At 43.7% G+C, this 27,254-nt stretch overlaps 1 protein-coding gene across 6 annotated transcripts in view; it reads right to left on the reverse strand.

Annotated features, from left to right (window-relative positions):
* Positions 1 to 27,254, reverse strand: part of MBOAT1 (membrane bound O-acyltransferase domain containing 1) — a 134,479-nt gene that overhangs the window by 55,341 nt on the left and 51,884 nt on the right. For 4 of the 6 annotated variants that reach the window (XR_003521524.2, XR_003521522.2, XM_027602838.2 and 1 more), the window contains exons 2-4: positions 20,685 to 20,830; positions 19,576 to 19,653; positions 14,106 to 14,201 (exon numbers count right to left, since the gene is read on the reverse strand). Coding sequence is in view for 4 of the 6 variants with exons in the window: in XM_027602838.2 (XP_027458639.2) it covers positions 14,106 to 14,201; positions 19,576 to 19,653; positions 20,685 to 20,830 (320 nt within the window). In the remaining 2 variants the exon portion in view is untranslated. Of the gene's footprint in view, positions 1 to 14,105; positions 14,202 to 19,575; positions 19,654 to 20,026; positions 20,120 to 20,242; positions 20,282 to 20,684; positions 20,831 to 27,254 lie in introns of those variants that run through there. The other 2 variants (XM_027602842.2, XM_027602841.2) reach the window with 2 other exon arrangements.

The raw sequence follows: 27,254 nt of genomic DNA on the forward strand, positions 1-27,254 counted from the left end.
CTCTAAATAGGTGAATTGAAGGATATGTGAATTCTACCTCAACAGAGCTGCAATTTTTATAAATGGCACCTGTTTTTCCAATCATCCACCCCCATCTAGTACCCTTCATTGCTCCCTTCTTGCCCAACCAGACAAGATAAAACCCTACTGCTCAGCCATAACATCCTTCAATCCTTCTTAGTCTAGCCTGGTTTTCTGATCCTTATTGTTGAGGTTTCCTATTGAATTTGCTGTCTCTGACCCTATGGATTGATGGCTCATTTATAGAGACGGCAAGGATTGCACCCCTGGGATGACCCTGGTACGCCACACTCCCCAGGAGCTCAGGCCAAGTGTATGGGGGGATGGGACAGGGGCACAGACCATTTTAGGCCAAGTCTGATATGTGACAACTACTCTCTGCCTCTTGTCTGTGAGTCCTTTTTCCTCCTTAATTCCTCCCCTTCGAGTTCCCATTTTCCATCTCTGTAAAATAATACGCATGCGGGGCACCTGGGTGGCTCAGTCGGCCAAGCATCCCACTCTTGGTTTCAACTCAGCTCATGATTTTAGGGTCGTGAGATCGAGCCCAGCCAGGGGCTCCACGTCAAGCAGGGCTCTGCTTGAGATTCTCTCCCTCCCGCCTGCCCCTCTCCCGGCTCACGCACATTCTCTCTCTCTTTCAAATAAATAAATAAAATCTTAAAAAAAAAAAAAAAAAAACAAAATAAAATAACCATGTAACATTTTTAAACTATCAATATAATAAACTATTTTGAAATCTAAACATTTATGCCCAACCTTGTATCTTATTGGCAAAAGCCCAATGGCCACTTTTTGAAACAAGATTCCTAATATCGCACAGGAGGCTAGCAGAAGAGGAAGGGAGTCTGACTGCAGAAGGGAAGGACTACCATGCTCTGCCAGGACTGGTGAGAATTAGGTGTGGCAAAATAGGGGGCCATCCAGGTGGTCATTTGAGCACAGCCAGACATGCTCATAGCTCACACTGATTAGGATTGTGCTCATGTAGATTGAAAAAAATAACTGTTCTCCCAGAGCCCTGAGGTTTGGGCCTTAGAATAAATAAGAGCTACACTGAAGCTTTCTATACAATGTGGTCTTACAGACCAATATAATTTTGCATCTCACCTTCCTGATATTCAACAAGACTTTGGACCCAGAATATGTAACAGATGCCAAGAGCTATGGTTTCTGTTTTTGTTTTTTTTGAAAGGGGCTCACTCTAAGTGTCACATTCAAGGTAGTTTCCAAACATGACTTTCAAAGCGCAAAAGTTTCTTTCCAAAGCCTTTTTATCTTTTCCTTTTCCCCCTGGAAGATCAAAAGTCCTAGGAATCAGTAATAGGACCTAAGCCCCCGTTTTTCCTTACACAAAGTCCAGTACAACATTTTTTAAAGTTTGAGGCACACATCCTGTTGACTATGCAATTTGCAAACCAAGTTCCTACTTTCCATTCAATTCCTAACTTCATTTTTCACTTTTAAAGGGTCTAAAAAATAGATATATCAAAAAAGGAAATGTTACAGAATTAGCCTACATTTCTTTCTCTATAGCAATATAACATTTGTTTTCCTCTATCTGGCATTACATTTAATGTATTCCATAATAAGGCTCATGTTCAGAAATGCAGTAAGTAGTCTTATATATGCAATGGCCATGAGCAAAAGTCACTCAAATCTATGGGCTTTGGGGGGCGGGGGCATCAGTGATCAGCCGCAGCTGCTGCAGATTCAATCTCCAACTTCAGGCTGGGGCCACGCCCCCTTGAGCTGCTCCAGCCAATGACAGAGTGGGGCAGGTACCCAGGCAGGGTAAAGGAAGCGCGGTACTCCTCCCCAGGGCAAGTTTTGCTAGAGGACTTCTCACTGAACGCGAAATTGTTTTAGACCTGCACTGCCGTCTCCCTTCCTTCCCTCATCTCAGGGGTCAGACTTGCATTTCAATCTATGCCAGATTCCCCAGTTTCCCTCACAGGCATTTCACATGACAAATCTCTTAATTCTGTTCCCATCTTGGTATCTGCTCCTCAGAGAACCTGGACAAATACAATATATAATATTGAATTTCTAGATCATGGTCAATAAATAATTATTCAATATGAAGTCTGCACTATTGGGTCTATGTAAAAACTGTATTGTTGTCATTACCCTGGGAAAAAATGTCCCTTCTGGAGAGAAAAAAAGCTGTGGACCAAATATAATTACTTGTCATCTAGACTACTTTCAACAATATATTGCTTCTGTTTTAAGCCCTCAAGAAGTTTCAAGCAACTTAAGGAACAACTCACACATGTGATCATGGGTTTATTAATAAACACAATACACTAATAACTGGTGAAAAAGCAGATCTAAAATCTGCAAACTAGAACTAGAACCGGTTCACCAAGAGGAGATGGAGTTAGCATCCTCCTACCTACTCATTTTTCTATGGGTGAAAGAAGGAGTGCCATATGCTTTTGCTCAGAAGACTTCGTCTCTCAACATTTTTTCATTGATCATTTACTTACACTTATGAGTAGATCAGATGCCAAATTTAGAATGCCCAAGTTATAAGGTATGAGAGTCAAATCCAAAAAGCTACTGACTTAAAAGATGAAACTCAAATACCATCCATGCTGTATTTCAGTCAAAACCTAAAATAATCTAAGATGTGTTTGATGGTTTATGATTAGAATTCATGCTTACTTTTCAAAGCTGCAAAACCCAGCACACATAAGCACATACTACAAGTACAGAAAGGACACAAAAGGTTCCTTGGTGTAGCCAAAGAACTTCCTCAGAACAATGAGGCCTTAACACTTCAGTTGTACCGGGATTTTGCACCCCCTGAGAAGTGTGCCTTGTCTATGGATTTGTACACACTCACTAGTAGTAGGTGCTGCAGTTGAATCCATGGGAACCATCTGATCAATCTGAAATCAAGGTGTGAGTCCAGCATGGTTGAGGTAGGGCCATTTCTCGTCTTAAAATTTTTTCATGATTTTAAAAAAAAGATAATCAGCTCGACTTCTGGGGAAGATGGTATAGTAGGAGGATCCTAAGCTCACCTTGTCCCATACATACAGCTAGAAAATAGCCACATCAGTGTAAATAACCCAAAAAATGACCTGAAGACTGGCAGAACAGACTTACCACCGCTAAACATAGAGAGGAGGCCACATTGAAAAGAGTAAGAAGGGTGGAGATGGTCGGGAACCAAACTGATTCGTGAGACTGTCTGTGGGAGGGAGGGACACTGCAAGCATGAACAGGAGCAAACCCCACACCAGGCGTCCCAAGCACTGGGGACCTGCACTGCGAAAATGAACCCCCATCACATTTGGCTTTGAAAACCACGGGGACTGAACTTTGCCAGTTCTTACAACCAGCGGGTCTTACCCCCAGAACCTTAAAAAATCAGCGGGCTCTGCTCTCAGACAGCTGGAGGGTGATAGGAAACTAAGTCCTGAACCCTAAAGAGACAGCATAGCAAACAGCCCTGCTGAGATACAGCACAGAAGCAGCAGTCTGAGAAATACCTGGAATATACTGTGGTATACAGAAGGAGATTTATTTACAAGTCTCAGAACATGTGCTTGAGAAGCAGGGAATCTTTAGGAATCTTCTCCAAAAGGAAAAATCTTCCATTCCTCTCTCCCGCACCCCTGCCTGAACAGGGCACCCACGGGAACCAGCTCAAACACTCTCCAGCTAGCTTGCTAACACTGCACAATCCCCTCTCTTCGGCCCCATCTGATCTGCCCTTGGCAGGAGTCCATTCAGAACAGCACCACAAAATGGCATTGTGCAAGCAGCTGCAATAGGGCCCAACACCACTCCCAAGGGACTCCTGCCTTGGGGAGAGGGGACAATAACCACACACACACCAGTTAGACTGTGGTCCCAACAGTGGACTGGGGCAGACATCTGGTCTGACCGAAGGCCCCACCCACCAACTACAGCCTGTCAGGGAACAAAACAGGAAGGGTACCCTTTAGTTCAGTGTGACCACAGCTCTGGAAAATGCCTGGTCTGAACCAACTCAAGCCCAAGGCAGCCCAACTGGCCCATTAGCAACACAGGACCCAAATCCTGCCCACAACAGGCAAAGAGAACCATTGCAGCCAACTGAACTGAAAGCAAACGCAGCTTAGGCACATGGTAGGGTGCATGCAACACACACAGGAAACAACCATGAAGCACCAGGTTCTGGTGAACAGGGGACATTGCACTACAGGGCACTATAGGACCTCTTCTCCATAAGGCCACTACTTTCAAAAGCAGGAGACATAGCTGACTTTCCTAATACAGAAACAGACACAGAGAGTTAGATAAAATGAGGAGATAGAGGACTATGTCCCAAATGAAAGAACAAGACAAAACCAGAGCAAGAGACCTAAATGAAACAGTGAGAGATCATTTAAAGTAATGGTCATAAAGATACTCCCTGGACTTAAGACTGGAGGATCTCAGTGAGACATTCAAGAGAGAGAGAAAACATAAAAATGAACCAATCAGAGATAAAGAGCTCAATAACTAAAATTAAAAATATACAGGAGGGAACAAATAGTAGACTAGAGAAAGCAGAAGAATGGATTAGCAACTGGGATGACAGAGTAATGGAAAGCAATCAAGACGGACAGAGAAAGAAAAAAGAATAACAAAAAATGAGAGGAGATTAAGGAACTCAGTGACACCATAAAATGAAACATTTACATTACAGGGGTCCCAGAAGAAGAAAGAGGAAAGGTGGGAAAAATTTATTTCAAGAAATAACAGGTGAAAACTTCCCTAATCTGGGAGAGGAAACAGAAATCCAAACCCAGGGTTTGGATCCAAACACAGAGAGCACCCCCTGCCAAAATCAACCCAAGGAAGTCCACACCAAGACAGAAGAAATTAAAATGGCAAAATGCAGTGATAAAGCCGGAGGTATCACAATTCCAGACTTCAAGTTATATTACAAAGCTGTAGTAATCATAATCACAACAGTATGGTACTGCCACAAAAAGACACATATTTCAATAGAACACAAAGTAGCCCAGGAGCAAAACCATGATTATATGGTCAATTAATCTTTTGACAAAAGAGGAAAGAATATTCAATGGGAAAACTGGAAAGCTACATGCAAAAGAATGAAACTGGACCACTTTCTCACAACAGACACAAAAATAAACCCAAAATGGACCCAATGTTGAGACCTGAAACCATCAAAATCCTAGGAGAGCACAGGCAAAATGTCTCTGACACTGGCCGTAGCAACATTTTCTAGATATGTCTCCTGAGGCAGGGGAACCAAAAGCAAAAATAAAATTATTGGAACTATATCAAAGTAAGAAGCTTCTGCCCAGGGAAGGAAACAATCAACAAAACTGAAAGGCAACCTACAGAATGGGAGAAAATATTTGCAAATGACATATCCAATAGAGGGTTAGTATCCAAAATATATAAAGAACTGATACAACTCAACACCCCAAAAAAACAAATAATCCAATTAAAAGATGGGCAAAAGACACGAACAGACATTTCTCCAAAGAGGACATGCAGATGCCCAACAGACACATGAAAAGGTGCTCAACATCACTCATCAGGGAAATATAAATCAAAACTACAATGATAGAACTTCACACCTGTCAGAATGGCTAAAATCCAAAACACAAGAAACAAGTGTTGGTGAGAATGTGGAAAAAAAGGAACCCTCTTGCACTGTTGGTGGGAATGCAAATAGGTGCAGCCACCCTGGAAAATGGTGTGGAGGGTCCTCAGAATCTTAAAAATGGAATTACCCTATGATCCAGTGACTCCACTACTAGGTATCTACCCAACGAATACAAAAACAGTAATTTGAAGGGAAACATGCACCTCTATGTTTATTACAGAATTATTTACAATAGCCAAAATATGAAAGCAGCCCAAGTGTCCACTGATAGATAAATGAATAAAGAAGAGGTGATATGTTATTCAGCCATAAAAGAGAATGAAATCTTGCCATATGCAACAACATGGATGGATCTAAAGTGTATAATGCTAAGTGAAATAAGTCAGAGAAATACAGACACCATATAATTTCACACATTATTTGGAATTTAAGAAACAAAACAAATGAACAAAAAAGAGAGAGAGAGACAAACCAAAAACAGACTCTTAAGTGTAGAGAACAAACTGATGGTTACCAGAAGGAGGAACGGGGTAGGGACAAAAGAGATGATGGGGATTAAGGAGTACAATTGCTGTGATGAGCACCAGGTGATGAATGGAAGTACTGAATCACTATACGGTACACCTGCAACTAATAGGTCATTCTACGTTAATTATGCTCAAATTTTAAAAATGATGAAAAAATTTATATATATAAACAAAAAACATAAAGTTGTGTGTGTGTATATATATATTCCATATATTTATATATATATATAACCTATTATATATATATATATATATACATATAAACCTAACACTATTATTCTAATTTGGATAAAGAAATATAGGGGGAAATGAATAAGGAAAAATGGGCAGATGGAGATGTGATTGGGGGAGAAAGTAAGACAGAAAAATGCCACACCCAACACACACACAAACACACACACACACACACACACACAGAAAAATCAATGCCTTCCGAAAGACTCGGGACAATTTGCCAGAAGTGGTACGCGTTCTATTTCTCATATCAATTCCCAACCAAAAATAACCTGTCTTTAAAACATTAAGCAAAAACTCAATTTTGAACAATATTCCAATAAAACCTCCCTAGTTTACCTTATTCTCTGGATGTTCTCTGTCCTGGTAAAACTAGGATAGAACAATGATCTAATGCAGCCCTCAATTAGAGGTTCAAGAGACAGCTGATCACCCAGCCGGCTGGCCAACATCAAGCCAGATCTGACATTCAGGGATCTTATTTTCCCCAACAGGTAATTTTAGATCCAAAGAAGTTATACTTTGTATTTTTATTACTTCTTTCTTTATAATAAAAGTCCCCTTATAACACTAATACATTAGGAAAACAAAGAGTCAGGCAATTATGTTTGACAGGCGGGAGAACAGGACTACAACACACTTGCAATCTCCAGCGGCATCGGCTGGGACCGCCATCTTGCACAACAACCGGGGGCACCAAATTCAAGATGAATGGTGCAACTAGTAGCCTCAGCCTAGCAGCTGAAGGACACTAGGGTCTCAGACGGTACTTTCTAACCTCCCTACGGCTTCTGCCTTGCTGGTACCCACTGCTCCCTAGATGGCTGAAGAGGGAAGTGATGAGATTACAACCTTAGTGGAATGCTCCCAAAGTCCTATCAACTGTGCCAGCATCGAGGAGGAAAATACAGGACTCCAGGACTCACAGCAAACAAAATACATCCTCCCATCAGGCTCCCTAGGACTACAACTGAAGGGAGCAGGAACTCCTCTCAACTCTTTTCACTGTTCACGTAGTATCTGCTGGGAACCATCCAGCAGTCAGTCAATCAGAGGAGAATGGGCTCTTACCCTTCCCATTAAACTTTTCAAAGCTGTCATCTCCATACTTTGGCACTCAACAATAACAAAATCACCAGTTCTCCATTTTAATAGGAGCCCATCAAATATATTTGGTAGAACTTAAACTCATGTCCTTGGAATTAAATTCCAAGTGACTGTGCTAGTTATCAAAGAGCTGGCGGAAGCCTGAAGAAGAAACATGAAATCAGCAAATCCTGAAATCTCTCTGCAAGTATCACTTCTCTGCCCCTATTATCAAACCCAGTTATTCACACCTACAGGGTTGGTCAGGGGGAGGGGTCAGGGTGTCATAAACCAACAGAGGAAAACACATTTCCATGGACAAATAGGCAAATGAAATCACCTCCACCAGCAAGGGGTGTAGGAAAGTGATATTTCTATTATGTCCCAGTAAGGTAACAGGGAACACAGAGGGCTATTGTCCCAGTCCTAGAGGCCATAGTTCACCATAATACGCACTCGTAATATACTTGCAAATATATTTCAATAATATTTAGGATTTCTCATTATAATCATATTAAAAAAATTATTAAAATCACCAATAAAGACCCTCCCAACCCCCCAAAGAACCATTTAGGATGCTTCTGGGTTTTTCACTACTCTTGACAACAATTGAACACACATATGAATAAATTTGACTTCCTTAAGGTAATTCAATTCCTAGGAATTTATCCTATCATAGAATATGATTTTGTAAAGATTTTTATTTATTTGAGAGAGAGTGAGCGTACGCACAAGTTGGGGGAGGGACAGAGAGAATCTCAAGCAGCCTCCCGCAGAGCACAGAACCCGAAGCAGGGCTTGATCCCACGATCCTGAGATCATGACCTGAGTCGACATCAAGAGTCAGACACTTAGCTGACTAAGGCACCCAGGCGCCCCTAGAATATGATTTTTTAAAAGAAAAAAGCCCTTGCTTGAAATTTTATGGCTAAGTTGCCTTCCAGAAGGGTTGTACCAATTTATACTCCCACTGTCAGTGTGTAAGAGTTCTCATTTCAGACTGTTTTCGAAAACACACAGGCAACTCAAATTGCCAACGTGATAGGAGAGCAATTATCTGCCTGAATCTGGCCTAGCCTGCAAAGAGAAAATAAAGGTTCTTCTTGCTGCTTCCTCAGAAAACTCAATTTGTACCCTTCTGTGAGCAAAAAAGAAGAATCCGTTCACTATCGCAAACTTAAGAGGAAATCAAGTACCAGCTTTATTACAAGGAATTGTTGAGCTTCCCCCAGGAGAACAGTAAATGTTCTGGTATTTTTAATAGCCCACATTCACAGAGAAAACACAAAGGACATCTGCCACTGCATGTATTGATATAAACTGTATTAGCAGCAATAATAAAACTGTATCTTGTGTGTTATCCTCGCTATTAATGCCAGTCCAGCCCATGAAAACTTGATTACTTTCAGAATGATAAATAAAATTTCAAGCCCCAGAATCATCTAAAGCACGAGTTTATGGGTTCCCCCAAATTAAAAACATATATATGTTGTTTGACATAAACACTGATCTCATCTCATCCCATTCAATTCCTGTCTGGGCTCTTATTCTAAAGACGTAATAGAGTATGCTAAGCACTTAGACTTGGATGCATGCTCCAAAGAGAATAGCTCTCTCATCAGGCTGCTTTAAAACACCAGAATTCAGCTTCAAAACACTACTTTATTCCTCCCCAAAATAAGATTTTAAAACTGAAATAAATGGCCATGTGAAATGAATTCCATTCTGAAGGGGAACTGGTGTTTGCTTGCAGGCTCATCATTAAAATAGATGTTGGTCAAGAATCTCTAACTGAAAATTTGAGATTTAAAACATCTTGTCACTTTCAGGTTGGTATGTACCTCTCCGTTTGTTTCTCCAAGAAGATGGATGTATGTCAGGGAGGCATTTATGCATTTACGGTGGGAGGGAAAAGATAATGCTGCTTAATAATGTTCTATAATTACAAAAAAAAAAAAAAAAACCACACACACAACAACACACGCCCAAGAACCGAATAGCACAGGCACTGAGAAGTTAAGTCTCATGAGACCGAGACCTGTAATAGACACCTTCTTTGTATCTTTTCCCACAATGTAATAGACACACCTTCTTTGTAGCTTTTCCCACAGTGTCCTTTCCAGTTCAAACATTCTATGTGGTTTTTTTTTTTTTTTAAGATTGTATTTATTTAGAGAAAGTGTGTGAGTGGGGGAGGAGGAGCAGAGGGAGCGGGAGAAAGAATCTCAAGCAGATTCTGAGCTGAGCATGGAGCCCAACGCAGGGTTCAATCTCATGACCCTGAGATCATGACCTGAGCTGAGGTCAAGAGTCAAACCCTTAACTGACTGAGCCTCCCAGGTGCCCCCAAACATTCTATGGTTTTGTGTGTAATGTTAAGAGACTTCTTAATACAAGGAGATCTAAAAAATGCCCGAGTGCAGACATCACTTGAGGAAATGTGTCTGATGCTGCTACTGGAAGTCAGGTTGACAGTGACGGATTTCCATTGTCCCCTGCCGTCCAAGTCCCCAGATCCACCACATTTCACAAGCACACTGCGGTTTTCCAAGAACCCCCTTTATTTTTTCCTACTGGTAACTTCCGCCAGTTCTGGTTATACGAAAAATGAATTAATGATCACTCAAGAGTTTACGGTGTCATGGACAGAACCGACGGAAGAGGAGGTGTGACAAGAAGGGGGAGAATTGGGGACACTGGAGGCATTCTTACCCTGCATGATCAGGAGCGGGGGACAGCTGTTAGCCCATCAAGAGGTAGGCATTCATAAAACACTGTGTATCGGTGTCCTAGAGCCGCCATAACTGATTCCCACAAATCGGGTGGCTTAAAACCAGAAGCTTATCACCTCACTATTTTCTGGAGGCCAGAAGTCTGAAATCAAGGCACTGGCAGAGTTGGTTTCTCCTGGAGGCTGGGGGAGAACCTGTTCTGTGCTCTCCTCTAGCTTCTGGTGGCTTCTGGCAATCCTTGGGAGTTCCCTTGTCTGTGGCTACCATCACCCTTCCCTCTGCCTACGTCTTCACGTGGTCTTCCCTATATGGGTCCCCAGCACCGTGTCTCCCATGGCCTCCTTACAAGGAGGCCACCAGCCATTAGGAAGGGAGGGCCCACCCTAATCCAGTATGTCCTCATCTTAACTAGTTACACCTACAAAGATCCTATTTCCAAAGAAGAACATGTTCTGAGGTTGAGTTCAGGGGAACATGAATCAACCCAGTACACAATGATGCAATCACAGGTGAACTTCCCATTCAGACTTGCAGTCGGTAGCTGTAAGTGCATTCATTCCACAGCGTTTGCTCAACCCTGTGTCCTGTAACCCGGCCTAGCGGGTTCGGGGATCTCAGTCAGCATCTGCTGAGTGATGCATGAATGAACCTTTTGATTCAGCACCAAAGCCCTTTGGAGCATGGATCTGCTGAGTGACAGCATCTTTCTTCCATAAGCCCTGTCTGCTACCTCCAGGGTCATTTCCTCTAACGTAGACCGCGAAGGTAAAAGAAAGTCAAGATGCCCACACTGCGGTGACCTGAATGCAGAAACCTGCCCGGCTCTGGTGCACACCCCTACCCCTCCAGCCTCCCACCCACTTCACCTTCATCACCCATTACCTGTAACACACTGAACTTGCCTTGGTCTCTTTCCAAAGGACACAACCGAGATTGAGAGAAACCACTCTCTCTCCTTTCACGTCCATATATAATCAGTTTCTATGTAAGTACAAACAGGAATAAGCAAGTTTGGGAATAAAACACACAGGACACTAGACAAGCATACAGATCAGCTGGCGAGAGCAGAAGCACCTTCGCCCGCTGACTCCAAACACCGTGCACCAGGATCTCAGGTAGTAGGATTCACAGGGGATGGGCCGCACCAGCCAGTGAAAGCTGGCCGAGACCCCTCCTCCTAGGCAGGCTCCAAAATGCAGTGACCAACAGGAGGAAGGGGACCGGAGACAGGGGAGGGAGGGGGTGGCAATCAGGGAAAGCTTTGCAAAGTGATTTTGAGCCGGGGTGTAGAAAGTGAAGTCAGAGATTTCCACACAGACAAGGTCGAAAAAGGGCTTTCTAAGTAGGGGAATGAGCAAGGGAGAGGCACAGAGACGTGAACCTAACCTAGCGTGTGCGCAGACCAGAAGCTTTGCTGCAATGCTGCCATGCTCAGTGCATGGCTGGAGTAGACTGCAGAAGAATCCAGTCCGGAGCATCACCTGCTTTGATATATTTGTTTAAGATTTTATTTATTTATTTGTCAGAGAGAAAGAGAGAGAGAGAGAGCACAAGCAGGGGGGGCAGCAGGCAGAGGGAGAAGCAGGCTCCCCGCTGAGCAGGGAGCCTGATGTGGGACTCGATCCCAGGACCCTGGGATCATGACCTGAGCTGAAGGCAGATGCTTAACCAACTGAGCCACCCAGGCGCCACTGCTTTGGATATTTTAGAGCCTCGTTCTGGGTGGTAGAGAGCACAGACCGGACAAGGGGCGGCGCAGAAAAACAGACAGCCAGACATGTGGTGGTCCCAAGTGGTGGCCGTGGATGCGCAGAGGAGTGGACAGAAACTAGTGACAGCCAGGCTGCCCACCTGAGAGGACCCAGTGACAAAGGGACGAGGGCGGTAAGGGAGAGGGAAGCAGGTTTCCGGGCCCTCCGCAGACACCTGTCACAATGCCGTGTTCTCGTGGAGTTGTTCCCTCCGCCTAAAACACCTTTCCTCCTGCCCCACACCTGGCCCTATGCCTAGCATACTGGGGACTCAAAAACTCCGGCAGAAATCAATGCATGAGTATGTGTTTTGTGCCCCCCAAAAGAAAAGATGATACAGATGAGAAACCGGTAATAACCTACTTTGGGCCGAAGTGAAAGCTTTTCATTCCCTATCCCAACCCAAAATATGGCCGGAGGGGCTCTTTAACTGAGGCTCCCAGAAGCACTGAAAACAGAACTGACAAAATAACTACAGTAGGTCACTGATTCATTCATTGAACACCTAATAAGTGCCAGGAGCTCTTCTGAGTGTGTGTGTGTGTGTGTGTGTGTGTGTGTGTGTGTGTGTGTGTGTGTGTGTGTGTGTGTCTGGGCGGGGAGCAGTGGGGTACAGTTTTGGGGGTGAAACCAAAAAATGAAGTTTGTTCATTAAACACTAGGGAGAGTTATGATCACTATTTAAAAATGATTTTTAGGGTGCCTGGGTGGCTCAGTTGGTTAAGCGACTGCCTTCAGCTCAGGTCATGATCCTGGAGTCCCGGGATCGAGTCCCGCATCGGGCTCCCCGCTCAGCAGGGAGTCTGCTTCTCCCTCTGATCCTCTTCCCTCTCGTGCTCTCTATCTCTCATTCTCTCTCTCTCAAATAAATAAAATCTTTAAAAAAAATAAAAAATAAAAATGATTTTTAATGCTATAACTTCCTGGCTATATGGTTATCTTCGTTGCTCCCCTATTTTCCCACACACATCATTAGAAAGTAATGATTAGAAAGTTTGTGAATTTGTTTTAGAAAAACCGAATGACTGTGCTCCACAACCTGTGGGGAAGGGAATGCAGAAAGGAGACGAGTCAAAGAGAGACGGAAAATCCAAGAGCCTGAGGGTAGGAAGAACGGATGTGTGAAGTAGCAAACCACAGACAGAAACTTGAGGACAACAAACCGTCTTTGTGCCTCAAAGCAAACACCTCAGCCTTCCTAAGCCTCTTCGTGGTGGGAAATGAGCCCTGAGTTGCAACCCTTTTATGTCATTACTTGTTCTCCAAGAACTCATGGAATCAAGTGCAATCCAACCTGCGGGGGAGAAGGCAGGCTCTCCCTGACCTCAGACAGCTGCGGAGAACAGACCCGAGCTCCCAAAGAAGTAACAAGGCTACTATAATGTGTTATGAGGAATCACTGCATTAGCGTCCGTTCCTCAAGATTCACAAAAAACTCTTCCCAAACAAACATCAACAGAATACAAAATTTTCACTGCTCTGTCCACGGTCTTCACCAGGTGATCCTGAGGAGAGGGGTGGCCCACTAGGTTAAGGCCCCGGTGACAGACAACATTTTTACAACTAGTATGGAGACCCCTGCTGCGCTGGGTATTACCTTCTAGTTGCTAGAAGTCTAGGTAATCTGGGGGAGGGGCCAGGGCAGGCAGGGGCGACCCAAGGGGGTCTGCTTCTCAACTAGTATGGAAGAATTTCTCTATTATTAAAAATTAGTATGAGATAAAATACCGACCCTGTGTTAAGAGCCTCAGAATAGGGGTTGGAAAGCTTTTTCTGTAAAGAGCAAAAGCGTGAAGATTTTAGGCTGTGTGGGTCATATGTCACAACCACACAATAAGAGTAGCCAGAGACAACACATAAATAAGTCGGTACCTGGTTGTGTTCCAGGGTAACTCTACAGAACGAGGCGGCAGGACAGAGAGAGCACACGGGCCCTCGTTTGCAACCCCTACCTTACAACATGGCAGAGCTCATCCAATCTTCAACCCCAACCTCATTACAGCACAGTCTTACCAACTGATTTAACCTACCGCCAAGGAGTCTCCTGTGCAGGCTTCATCTTCACAGACCCCAAGAGACTGAGTCAAAGCCCGCGGTCAAAGCGCCCCCAGGCCACCCAAATTAAGATACTCACCCAGAGAAATCCGTAGTGAGGATTCCATAGTGGAAGATGTATATGCGGCTGATGTGGCATATTGTAAGGTATCCCATTGCTACAAAAAAGGAGTATCTGAAACGAGAAACAGCGAGGATCAGATGATTACACAGGGCGATAACACAATCAATTTTCTCCTTTTCCTCTCCCTCACCCCCCACATGCAATCCATCGCAAAGTCCCCTCTGCTCTATCTGCAACACAGTCCGCGCGCTCCCCCTCACTTTTGCACTCATTGCCTGGAACCCTTCATCTTTTGTCATGGGGACAGCACAGTGGAGTCATCCAGGGAGCTTTACAAACTGCAGACACCTGGGCCTCACCCCTGATATTCGGACTTAATTGGTACAGGATACCCCCAGCAGGTGTTAAGTTCATTGTGCAGCCGGAGCTGGGAACCACTGACCCGGAAGGTCTTGCTCTCAGATTTTCCTCTTCCCAAAGCCCTGCGCTTATACCAGATCTTTGTAAAATACAGGCCAGCGTTACCCTGCCGACCACTCCCTTCCTCAAACACTATGTTCTCTTGGCTTCTATTCTTCGTGTTTGCTTCCCACCTCTCTGGTTAATTCTTCCACGGCTCTTACTCAGCCTATCTTACTCCACTTACTCCTTAGGTGTTAGCGTTCCCAAGGGCTCTGCTCGGGACCCTACCCGCCCAAGCCTGAGGCTTCAGTTACCACATACTACGGATCGCTCCATGGCTTCCTACTGAGACGGGCCCTGACCTCATGGGATAAACCGGCAAAACCCACACACGCACGCTCATGCACGCATGCACACGCACACGCGCACCATTCGGAACACTCATCAATTTGCAATTCTACATCTGTGACGTGAAAGGACAAAAACTCAACTGAGTAAATGCTGAAGATCTAATTATCTTCGTTTAAGTGATGTGTGGCTCTGGCAGCAGCATTCCATCTAGCAAGGAGAGGGGAGCTCCAAGGAGTGGTACAAAATGGAAGGTTTTTACAGGCAGAAGGGTGGAATAAGGAAGTGACTAGGAAAAGAGAAGAAGGGATTGTTTCAAGCAAGGCCACTTTCCCTTAGAGGGAAGCGTCTTACCGTGCGGGATGACCTCATCTTCCCTTTGGGGGATGGAGAGGGCCATGGGACAGATCCTCCTTGGTGCTGACCAGAAAATTCCTAGCTGACCAGGGAGGACTTACATTTCTGGGAGAGGTTGAAAACTGCAGCCAGGTTGGTGAGTTGGCCCAAGTGACTCCATTGTGGGTCTATGGTTTTCTTTTTAACAGTGATAATCTAATTCACCATTGTCTCCCCTACTAGACCAAGAGCCCCATGAAGGCCAAGAACGTCTTATGTGTTTCATTCACAAGAGCAGACAACTGCATGCTGTGTGAACCAGTAACTAAATAAATGTTGTCTGGCTCAAAAGCCTCCAATGGGTCCCACTGTCCAGTCACATCAAAACTCCTGAATGCAACATGTGCTGTGCTTCATGCACTGAGCTCTAGCTTTCCCTTCTGGACTCCTCTCCAGCCACGCTCCTGGTCCACCTTATGTTCAAACTACACCAGCTGCTCACTCTCCACAATTACAGCTTCCATTTTCAGGCCAAATGTCTTCCACATAGCCCTTCCCCTGCCTGCAGCCCCCTTTCTCCATCCTCTCGTCCACCTGCGAACTGCCTAAGCACCAGGTAAGGCTCAGCTCCCAGTCAGTCCCCTGGCTCAGGCTCCCCCACCTACCCCACCCCTCCTCCAACACAATTCCTTGCCACACTGCCAGTATTTCTTGAGCTCTGCATGCCAACACACACAATTATAATGCTGAAATGATATGCATGTGTCTGTCACGCCAACTCACGGTGACCTTGGGCATCCGCACCCTTGACCATGGAAGGGCTTCAGATACTGTTAGTTGAAATGAACTGAAAGGAGTACATTTGACATTTTAAATGGCTCAGGAGCCTCTCAGAGACAGACATAAATGCAGAAGGTATAGTATTTAAACATGGGTCATAAAACAGGGAAGATGTATTTTATCGTATTAAATTATACTGAACTTGACAAATTCATATTAAAATAACTCATGAAGACTAAACCTACGGAATAGTGAAGTAGGAATAATAAAAACTCATTTGGTGGCAAGGGAGAACCAGACAGTGAGTGTGAAAGAGTTGTGAAAACTCTCAAGCACTACATGTCTTTATGTTCTCTTTACTGCTATTTACAAACAAAGATGTTACAACCAAAAAAAGACTTTCCCAGCCTCGGGTTCATCCTTAACCCTTTCCAAAATAGGAAGATGGTGAACAAAGCAAGTGACTAAGAGAAAGCAACTTTCTGAAGACTGAGCAGAAGCAGAATGGAGTTAGTTAGGCCTTTCCGTGTCCAGGCTCTGTTTCTTTCTCTGGCCAGTTTGTGAGGGTCAAGGCAAAAAAAAGATCACAAAACAAACTCAAAAGACAAATTCTCCCAGGGCCCTTTTGAATGCAGCCATGCCTGCTTCCTCTTTCTCCTCAACAGGAGCTAGACCCATACCTACCCCTGCCCCTCCACCCAGAGAGAAAAGCAAGTTCCACTCACTTGTTATAATAAGAGCTACTTATTAAGGATGGCGCCAAGTACTATGTCCCAATACAACAGGGCAATGTATTCATGCTCTAGACAAACGAAAAAAAATCTAAGGAATCCAGGAGTGGTAGACAGAGTACATATCCTGGAGCGAGACCAACATGATTTCAAATCCCAGCAATGGCAAAACTCCTGTGAGAAGTCAAGAGAGTAGTTATTTTAAGAAGGAGGGGTGTGGTAGAGATTGGGGCAGAGTGATGATAATATTCCCCTACTGATCTAGGTGGTGGTAACATGGATGTATTCAATTTGTGCAAATTCATGGATCTGTATACCTATTTACTTCTCTGAACTTTCATTTCCCCGCCTTGGCAGAGAAAAAAAATCTGAATCCCATAGAATTGTCCTAGAAAGAATATATTTGCAATAATGACACGAAATATTAAGTATATCAAATGATACACTAAATAAGACTTTCTATATTAAAAACCATGAAAACTATTTAAAAGAGCTTGGCCTAGCACTTGGCACAAAGCAGGTACCCCCCCCCAACTGGTCACCGCGTTACCACATTCCGATACGAAGCTGTCAGTCTGAGGAGATACAAACTATATTCTGCTCCAGTTGGTTCAGACATAATAAATTAACACCCGTGTTTTCTGTCCCAGAGTGGCTTGGGAAGGAAACAGAGCCTGGTGCCCCAAGAGTTCTCTAGACAAAGACAACCATGTGTCCAGAAATGGGTTAACTCCCCAGAGCAGCAAAGACTGACCTTCCCCTCAGCTTCCCAGCCAAAGGACAGAACTCTTCTAACTGGCTCAGCCAGGGGAAGAAAACAATTCACGAAGAACCATGAAATCCTGATCCTGAAGAAAACTTAAGCCTCACCTTTTAGAGGTGGGAATCTGATGTACAGAGAAGCTGTGAGAACTATTTGAACTCACGCTGCTAGAAAGAGCCAGATTTCCAGGCTAATGTTCTTCCCCTGCCTCAATAGGAAGCAACTTCCCTCCATCAGGAACTATGAACCACTCCCTACTTCTGCAATCTTGGCAACCACACAAGCAAAGAAAGAGGGCATTCTTTCTTGTCTTAGGACATGACCAGCTGCTACCACAATATTATGATGGTGGAGCAGTCATAGCCTGTCTGGAAACCACTCAGCTTGGCCAAGGCTGGAGGGTTCCATTCCTGGCCAGAGACGAACCCTGGGCCTGGCATGGAGCGAGCGTGCGTGGAGGTTCCTGACCCTCTGAAAAATGGTCCACATCCCGTCAGCATCACACAAGTGTGGCGAAAGCCGACAAGTCACAATTTGTAAGGTCGTTACAAATGTGCTATAGAGATGCAACAACATTTTTATTCATTGCTGAATTGCTTTGAAACTCAAGTTTGGGAAAAGCCAGACATTTTCACCCCACCCCCCCATTAAAGACAGCATTCTACTATAATATCAAGCATTCTCAAAACCTGTTCTTAGAAATATGGATTTCCCATTTCCCTTCTGAAGGAGTGACACAATCCCTTTCAAGGAAGGCATTCAGAAGAGAGATGATTACAATTCATTTTTTTCAGAGCTCACCTGGACAGAGTTGGGTGAAAATAAAATTTAGAATCATGCAAAAAATATTTTCCCTTGAAAACCGGACATTTATTACAAGTGATTTACAAGATTATATATGAAAAAGTTAAATTTCTATGATTTTCAGAAGGAAAACTATTGTACTAATCGTCTTATCAAAGAGCCTTCCGAAGCTCAAAGAAGGCATCTGCTTTTTCAGAGAAGTCATCAGAAAAGAAGGCACAACAGGGCAAATGTCTTTTCAAAGGTGTTCAGTCAGTCATTCCAAAAATATTTACTGAGCCCTTATTTGTGCCCAGTATTGTTCTAGGCTCTGAGGATACAACAGCAAACTTTGTTTTTGTAGAGCTTACATTCCAGCACTATTGGAAGGCAGAATTAATACTGAGGTTTCACACAGACCCTGGGAAACACAGACAATACTAAACAGATACCCAGGTGTCTGAATCGATGATCCAAGCATGCTGCCTTCAAGGCAGAATTAAGGTACTTCTAAAACTTCTATATCAAAATATCATAGTAAGAATACGTCTTCCTCTTTTAACATTTGACTGTACATATTTTAAGTACACAAAGTTTTGACATAGGTACACACCAAACCACAGCCAAATTCCAGGTAACAGACATACCCATCACCTGCTCCCCACGCTTCTTCCTACCTCTCTGATCCCTTCCACATCTCCCCGGACTGTCCCAGCTCAGGTAACCTCTGATCTGATCTCTGCCACTACAAGTTAGTTTGCATTTTCAAGAACAGAATTTCCGTGGCGTCCTTCATTCCGCCTATTTTTTTTTTTAAGATTTTATTTATTTTTCAACAGAGAGAGAGAGACAGCGAGAGAGGGAACACAAGCAGGGGGAGCTGGAGAGGGAGAAGCAGGCTTCCCATGGAGCAGGGAGCCCGATGCGGGGCTCGATCCCAGGATCCTGGGACCGTGACCTGAGCCGAAGGCAGACGCTTAATGACAGAGCCACCCAGGCGCCCCATTCCGCTTATTTATTTTGAGGCTTCATCTATGTGACTGTGTGTTATCAATCATTCCCCCCCTTTTAAATGCGGGGTAGTATCCCGCTATGGTGACCATTTGGACTGTTTCCAGCTTGGAGGCTACCACAGAGCTGCCTTTACTCTGACATGTTTGCAAAGCGTCCTCTGAATGCTCCCAGCATTTAGGGGTCCCCACCTCTCCTTCTGACACTCTCAGAGAACTTAGGATATGCCACTTGTGGCCGGCAAAATGGGGAAGGTACCCCTTTACCCTGGAAACACATTTCAGAGGTCACGAAAAACCTCACGCGGCCTGGTTTGCTCCCAGAACCTTACCTGTGAATACTGGATACGTTTGCGGTGACCATGATCCCATAGCACATTAACACCAGCACAAAAAGGTGTATGGAGTACCTTTAAGACATGACGGAGAGGAGAAGCACTGATTATATTCCAAAATAACAGACCTACTGGACCCCCATGATGCCACCACTCCACCTCCCGCCCCCACCAAGAAGTGCGTGAGCCGTTAACTAGTGTTGATGTAAGAGAAAATAAATCAAGTATTTTTGCTCTAATTAAGGTACTAGATCTTGAAACGGCAGGAGGAAGTCACGACACAGTCGGCCAAAGGCAGCGCTGGGAATGTCAGCAATCCATAAATGGAATGCTTATACTTTTGCACACATACACCCGAGAGTCCAGAAGCATTCTTTCTTTAGAACTTTTTGTTTGTGTTTTTGTTTGTTTGTTTTTTTAATTTTAAAGCACCTGGACCCAAACTGACCTTTCCCAGATACCAAGACTTTCACCTGGTAGCTGCTTCAAAATACTCATCATTCTTTCTCAAATTTTTATTGGAGGCAGAAGAGCAGTATTCTAGTATCCTAAATAAATTCACAAATTTCCTTAAGTTGTCATTCTAGAAAGGTTGGTTCCTAGAACTCCCCCCCCCACCCGCCCGCCCCAGAAGGGCCACTCCCAGGGTAATTGGCCAGCTTACCTGGTAGAGGAAAGTGTCATCAACAGGCTCTCTCTGTTGAGAAATAACTCGTGTTTCCTCAAACCAGCACTAAAACTTTTGTTTTACTCCAGGCATAGGACTAACACCAATTACCCCTAGCAGTAATGAAAGAAAAACACCAATATCTACAACAGGTAGGAAAGGTTCCTCACCCGGGAAATAAAACTTTATAGTATCTTATTTACATGACCCAGGGGGAGATCAGCAGAAGCATAATTTGTAGAAAAATTCACAGAACTGACTTCCAACGGGTAGTTTATTGGTTCTAGGTTCTTAAGAGTAAATGGACATTCCTGGGACATCCCCATTTTGCTACAATAGGAGTAAATACATTTCTTTCCTCGGTGCCTGGGAAATGCCAAGAATACTGCCACAAAACACCCAAATGATAAAGATGAGAATTTCTGAGGCTCATACTCACCAGCCAAAGCAAAAGATGACAAAATAGATGCCAAAAATGGTGACAAATGCGTGCCGGACATTGGGACTGGTTTTACCAGGACTTAAGTAGATGCGAAACCACAATGCAGCAAACAGAGCAAAGACCTGGCATGCCACAAAATTCACCTGTACAGGACGAGAAGAAAGAGAGCCTGAAAACCTTTACCCCTTTACCTGTGTGCGAATTCCGTCTACTCTTTCCAGATTTCCACACCAAGGTGCCTCTAAGACTTGGACTTGGATTGTTTCCGCAGCAGAGTGTTCGTTTGGAAACGGTTTGGGAGACTGAAAATTCACCATGCCCCCATCTGGTGTAAGAAGTGAGGAACCGGAGTTTTGTTCCCAATCCTTTAAGGCTAGCCAAGGTGGCTTTTCCACCCACACACAGAGGGCTTTTGAATGTACAAGGGCCTCAGCAACTGCAAGGTCAGTTTGCTGGGTCTCTTTCCCCCACCCCACCCCCAGCCCCAGTGCTATCCTATGATAAACACCTGTTCCCGTAGAGTCGCAAATGAATCAAATCCATGAAGCTTCCTTCATTGAATACCTAAAAAACTAAATGCCGCTCTCCAAAGTCATCAGTCAGCTGTTTTGACTCTAAGTTTGCTCATTTTAAATTAACACCAAATTAACAAGAGCGTTGCTCAAGCTCAAGGGGTGGCACGAAAAATCCACACATAAAAAGAAACAGTCCCGCCTTAAACATCCAATGCCAAACCCTGTCCAATCGTGCAAAACAGGCAACAAATTTCCTTAGAAAAATCTCACTGGACTATCTCTCAAAAATACTGGGCCTGAAAGAAAATATAAAATAATTCCCTGATACCTGTGGGAAAGATCAGCTGATTTAACCTAAAACCAAAATGTATCAAGTGATGTAATCATTAAGGACACGTGGAAGAGCGATTCAGACTTCCCAGAGTATTTGGAGTGAAAACTTCACTTTTGGAAGACACTTAATGGAAAAGGGATCGAGCCTCCACAGTTTTTCACACTACAGAAAATGGTAGCTGTTAGTGACATTCACTAGGGCTGCCGCTGAGGTGGGGTTGGAGGCAGCAACATCCGCTGCACCTGAGCTTACTTTGTTTTCCCAGTAAAAACCAAGACTACTTTGAACCCCTGATGACTCACAGAAATATTTTTAGAGAATTTTATTTATTTATTTATTTATTTATTTATTTATTTATTTTAACGGGCTCCGTGCTTGGCTTGAACTCACGATCCTGAGATCAAGACCCGAGCCGAAATCGAGAGTTGGCTGCTTAATCGACTGAGTCACTCAGGTGCCCCTTTCATTTCGTTTTTTTTTTTTTTTTTATTTATTTTTTTTTTATTTATTTATTCATGAGAGACAGAGAGAGAGAGAGAGAGAGGCAGAGGGAGAAGCAGGCTCCCAAGGAGCAGGGAGCCTGATGCGGGACTCGATCCCAGGACCCTGAGATCATGACCTGAGCTGAAGGCAGATGCTTAACCATCTGAGCCACCCAGGCGCCCTCATTTCGTTTTTAAAAACTGACTGTGCTGAGTTTCCCCCTCTATTAGATCATTTGTGTTCACTGGTCTCTCCAAAAATTTAGTCCCGCTACTGCCTGCCATCACTTTCTACCCTGAAAGACAGACAGGAGGTGAATTGTGATCCCAGCCTACATGATGTGGTCATAGCTTTTTTCTAATTTAAATTCAATTAGCCAACACATAGTACATTATTAGTTTCAGATGTAGAGTTCAATAATTCATCACTTGCATATAACACCCATCATGTGCCCTCCTTCATGTCCATCATCCAGTTACCCCACCCCCCACCCACCTCCCCGCGGTCAAACCTTCTTTTGGAGCCTAAATACACCACCACCAACTCTCTCTCTCTCTCTCTCTCTCACACTCACTCACACACACACACACAGACACACAATGGAGAAAAAAATAACCATTTTAGCAAGGTTCAAAACGTAAAGGAATTGGCAAGTAGAAAGTCAAAGTTATGGGGGCGCCTGGGTGGCTCAGATGGTTAAACGTCTGCCTTCAGCTCAGGTCATGATCTCTGGGTCCTGGGATCAAGCCCCACGTCGGGCTCCCTGCTCAGCTTGGTGGCTCTCATTCAGCTGGCCCAGACCTCCTCAGCCTCCAGACAGTCTCATCAGCTGGGCTTGTCTTAAAGAAAGTGTGTCCTTGCAACCCTGCAAGGAAGAATAAGGTTCACCGTGCAAACACTCCATCTGATCTTGTCACCCCAGTGATCGATAAAGAGGAAAGAAAGGTTCACTGGATCACTGACACAATCTGCCATTTTTCTGCCACCATAATCTGAATGCCCTAGTTCTGACTCTCAGGTGTCAGCTGGGCGACCTTAGGTAATTCACTGATTAATTCTGCCAACATTTCCTGGTTGACGCTATATGCCAGATACTCGGGACAGCGTCAAGACACTGTCACTACCAGCAAGTCAAGAAAAGAAGACGTACGTGCTCTGGGTTTCAATATTTTGGGGGAGTGAGGGGCCAAACGTGTGATTTTGGAGACCTGATCCCTAATGTCTCTTCTGGCTCTAATGGTCTTTGCTCCTAACCTAACCCGAATCATTTCCCTTAACTGTCGGTAGTTAATGCCAAAACGCAAGAATTTGTTAGGAACTGAAAGCTTCCTCCCACACACAGAAACAACCCAGTCCCCCATCCTCTTCCCGGGAGTGAGTCACGGGTGGCTATCTGAATGTTCCCTGGCAAACTGTTCCAAGGCAAAAGTGGAAACAGCAGCACTGCTCAGTTCTACAGGAGGCTTCTAACAGAATTGCTTTTCAACTACCAGATGTTTATCTTAAAAGGCACACGCTGAACCACAGTTAGACACCACTTCACACCCAGAAGAATGGCTATTATTTAAAAAAAAAAACAAAACAACACAAAATAACGTGTTGGCAAGGATGAGGGGAGATTAGAACCCTTGTGCCCTGCTGGTGGGTGTGTAGGATGGTGCAGCCAACTGTGGAAAACAACATGGCAGCTCTTCAAAAAATGAAAAATATAATTATATATGGTCCAGCAATCCCACTTCTGGGTATTTACCCAAAAGAACTGTAAGCCAGGTCGTGAAGGAATATTTCTTCACCCATGGTAGCAGCACTACTCACAATAGCCAAAAAGTGGAATCAACCCAAGTGTCTATCAACGGATGAATGGGTAAACAGAATGTAGTCTATCTACGCAACGGAGTATTATTCAGTCTTAAAATGGGGGACATTCTGACATATGCTACAACATGGATGAACTTGGAGGACATTATGCTAAGTGAATAAGTCATAAAAGGACAAACGTTGTGTAATTCCACTTAAGTGAGGTACCTGGAATACAGTAATTAAATTCATAGAGACTGAGAGTAGAATGGTGATTCACAGTAGACAGACTGAGGGGTGGAAGGAATGGGGTTATTATTTAACAGATATGGAGTTTCAGTTTTGCAAAATGAAAAGAGTTCTGGAGGTGTGTGGTAATGATGGTTGCATAACAATGTGATGTCCCTAATGTCACTGAACCGTACTATATGCTTAAAAATGGTTAAAATGGAAAATTTTATATTTTGTCTCTTTTACCACAATTAAAAAAAAAAGTATAGGCTGAAGCATGACACCAATTTCTTTGCATTTGCTACTTCATATCAACTCAGTAGCTGGTATGAACTGTGACCATCTCTGTGGCCAGCCGTGGCAGGCTGCCATGACAATTCATATAGGAACAGGATGAGATCTTGGCTTCTTTCCTCATATAGGGCCAATAAAATGGGAAGCACTGTTTTTTAGAAATATAAGTCACAATGGGTTTGATTTGAGGTATAGGATCTGCTTCCAAATAATCTTGAAAGGATGGGGAGAGTGGAGTGAGTATACATCAGTGGTTCTCAACGAGGGATGCCTTGCCCCCCAGGTGACAGTTTTGGTTGTCATAATCCAGAAGACGTGGTAGGGGGAAGATCCTGGCATCTAGTGGGTAGAGGCTAGGAATACCGCTAAAACATCCTAAAAGGCACAGGACAGCCCCCCACAACAAGGAATTTTTTGGCCCAACATGTCAGGAGAGCCAGAGTTAACAAATCATGGATCATGGTATAGATGAAACAAGATTGGCAATGAGCTGAAAACCAAGAGCTGAGCACATGAATGTTCATCCTACTAATCTCTCCACTTCCGTGTATGTTTGAGCCTTTCCAGAATAAACAGGGTTTAAAAATTACACAACTCTGGAAAGCAAATCACTGACCTGAGATGATACAGATATTAAACTCAGGTGACTACTAGCAGTTGAAACTAGGAAGGGCTCTTTATCCAAATTGGAGAAACACCTAAGTTAGTGAAGTAATATGTATGTATATATATATATATATACACATATATATATACACACACGCACATATATATACAAAAACAAAACAATAAAAGGATCATGTCTTCCTAAATAGTAAAAGAAAAGAAAGAAAAAAATACCTTTTATGAAATGAGCAAACTTCCATAAGAAGAGTGTCAAATTACAAGAATTACAAGAGAAAAAGATCTACCTTCAATAATCATACACAAAGATGAACAGTGGGTGTTATACGCAACTGATGAATTATTGAACATCACGTCTGAAACTAATGATGTACTATATGTTGGCTAAGTGAATTTAAATTAATCATCATCATCATCATCATCATCACACAAAGTATTTGTGACTGCCCATCCCACAACCAGCAACAGATCCAATGGTTGCAGGAGTCGACCCAGAGCCGATACCTGGCTGCAAGACCAGGATCTGCCACTGACTGGCTGAAGAGCTACAAGAACTTGCTGCATTTTGACTCTTAGATCCTGTGACGGGGGCAATAACAGTGGTATCACTTCACAGGTTGCTGGAACTAAAGAATACTTAAGATTACTTGAAATAATGCCTGGCACTGACAAGCACCTGCTATTAATATTATTCTACACCCACTACATTAACACACAAATTATGGGTAGAATAACTCAATACACAGTAACTTCTGTTGAGCTATTACGAACTGGCTTCCTCAGTCACCTCCCTGCTGCCCTTGTACTGATTCCCTTTCCCACCCAACATTCAGGCAGCTGCCAGAATTCTCCATGCGTCCTTTCTTCTGCAGGGAGAGGCAATGCGGCTTATGACAAAGAGTCAAAGTCTGGGTTTTCCAGCTCCCAAGCAGGGTTTCATAAACCTAAAGTAGAGATATAGCTGAAAAAAGTCAAAAGCAGCCTCTACAAATTTAGGAAAGGAGTCTGGGGGAATGATGCGTGTATCTCTGTAAGAGACTGGTTGCCGGGCTTCTGGGAATGCAGCCCTGGGAGATGGATGGCCAGCACTGTTTCCAGGAGGCTCAGAGGGTGATGAAGTACACAGACCAGAGGCATCAACTCCGGCCCCTCTCCCAGGCTCTGGGGACAGCAGAGAGACCAGCGGAGAGCTGGCAGGCCTGAGAGGTTCCAGCAGTTGCACTGAGGAGAGAACACTAGTATGAACCTGCCATCAGGAGCCACAGAAGATGCTACAGGGTACAGCGGACAAAGCAGGTGCAAGAGGTCAACACCCAAAACCAAAAGGAGAGGCTCCACTTGAGTACAGGCCAGCAAGGCGCCAATGGCACAGGGACCCAAAGCCCTCACCAAGGCTACCAAGGTCTTTAGACCCCTCAGGGCTTAGCTTATTCCTAGCCGGAGAGGTAGACAAACCTTTAACATAACCAGCCTTAGACAGGAAGGGAGCTGCCTATAACTGGCAATTTAGCTTGAAAGCTAGATTAAGTTTAGCCGGGAGGAATTTAAAAGTTACATTTTTTTGCATCTCTACCCATGGCTGTAAATTTTCAACCCATTGTCATCACCCCTATTAGAAATGTGCACAAAATTTTACATAAAAAATATTTACCTCAATATTATTTCTAGTAGCAAGAAGAAGGGACCTAAAAGTTCAACAATTAATAAAGACATTGGTTAACACATGAAACGACTCAAGGATGCACCTTGCGTTATAATCCTTTTTGAAAGTACTGTGGTAGTATTTGCTATAATACTATACTTTCAACCAATTCCTGGAAATCAATTCACTGGATGACAAAAAGCAAAATGCTAAGAAGATGTGAAGGCATTATTTATAAGACAAAATGAAGGAAGATCTAACTTTCAAACACAGGACAAGGCGGGTAGTAATTAATGGTAAACCCATACAGTATAACAGTATTAAAAATGGGCATTATACTGGGCGCCTGGGTGGCTCAGATGGTTAAGCGTCTGCCTTCGGCTCAGGTCATGATCCCAGGGTCCTGGGATCGAGTCCCGCATCGGGCTCCTTGCTCCTTGGGAGCCTGCTTCTCCCTCTGTTTCTCTTTCTCTCTCTCTCCCTCTGTCTCTCATGAATAAATAAATAAAATCTTTAAAAAAAATAAAAATGGGCATTATAAAGCACCTATGATAAAATGAAAAGCATTTGTTATAACTAATTAAAAACAGAATATAAAATTGCATGTATGCTTACAACTGTGTTAAAAAAAACAACAGTGGCATTAG

Source organism: Zalophus californianus, chromosome 7 (genome assembly GCF_009762305.2).
Source record: "Zalophus californianus isolate mZalCal1 chromosome 7, mZalCal1.pri.v2, whole genome shotgun sequence".
Taxonomy (NCBI): Eukaryota; Metazoa; Chordata; class Mammalia; order Carnivora; family Otariidae; genus Zalophus; species Zalophus californianus.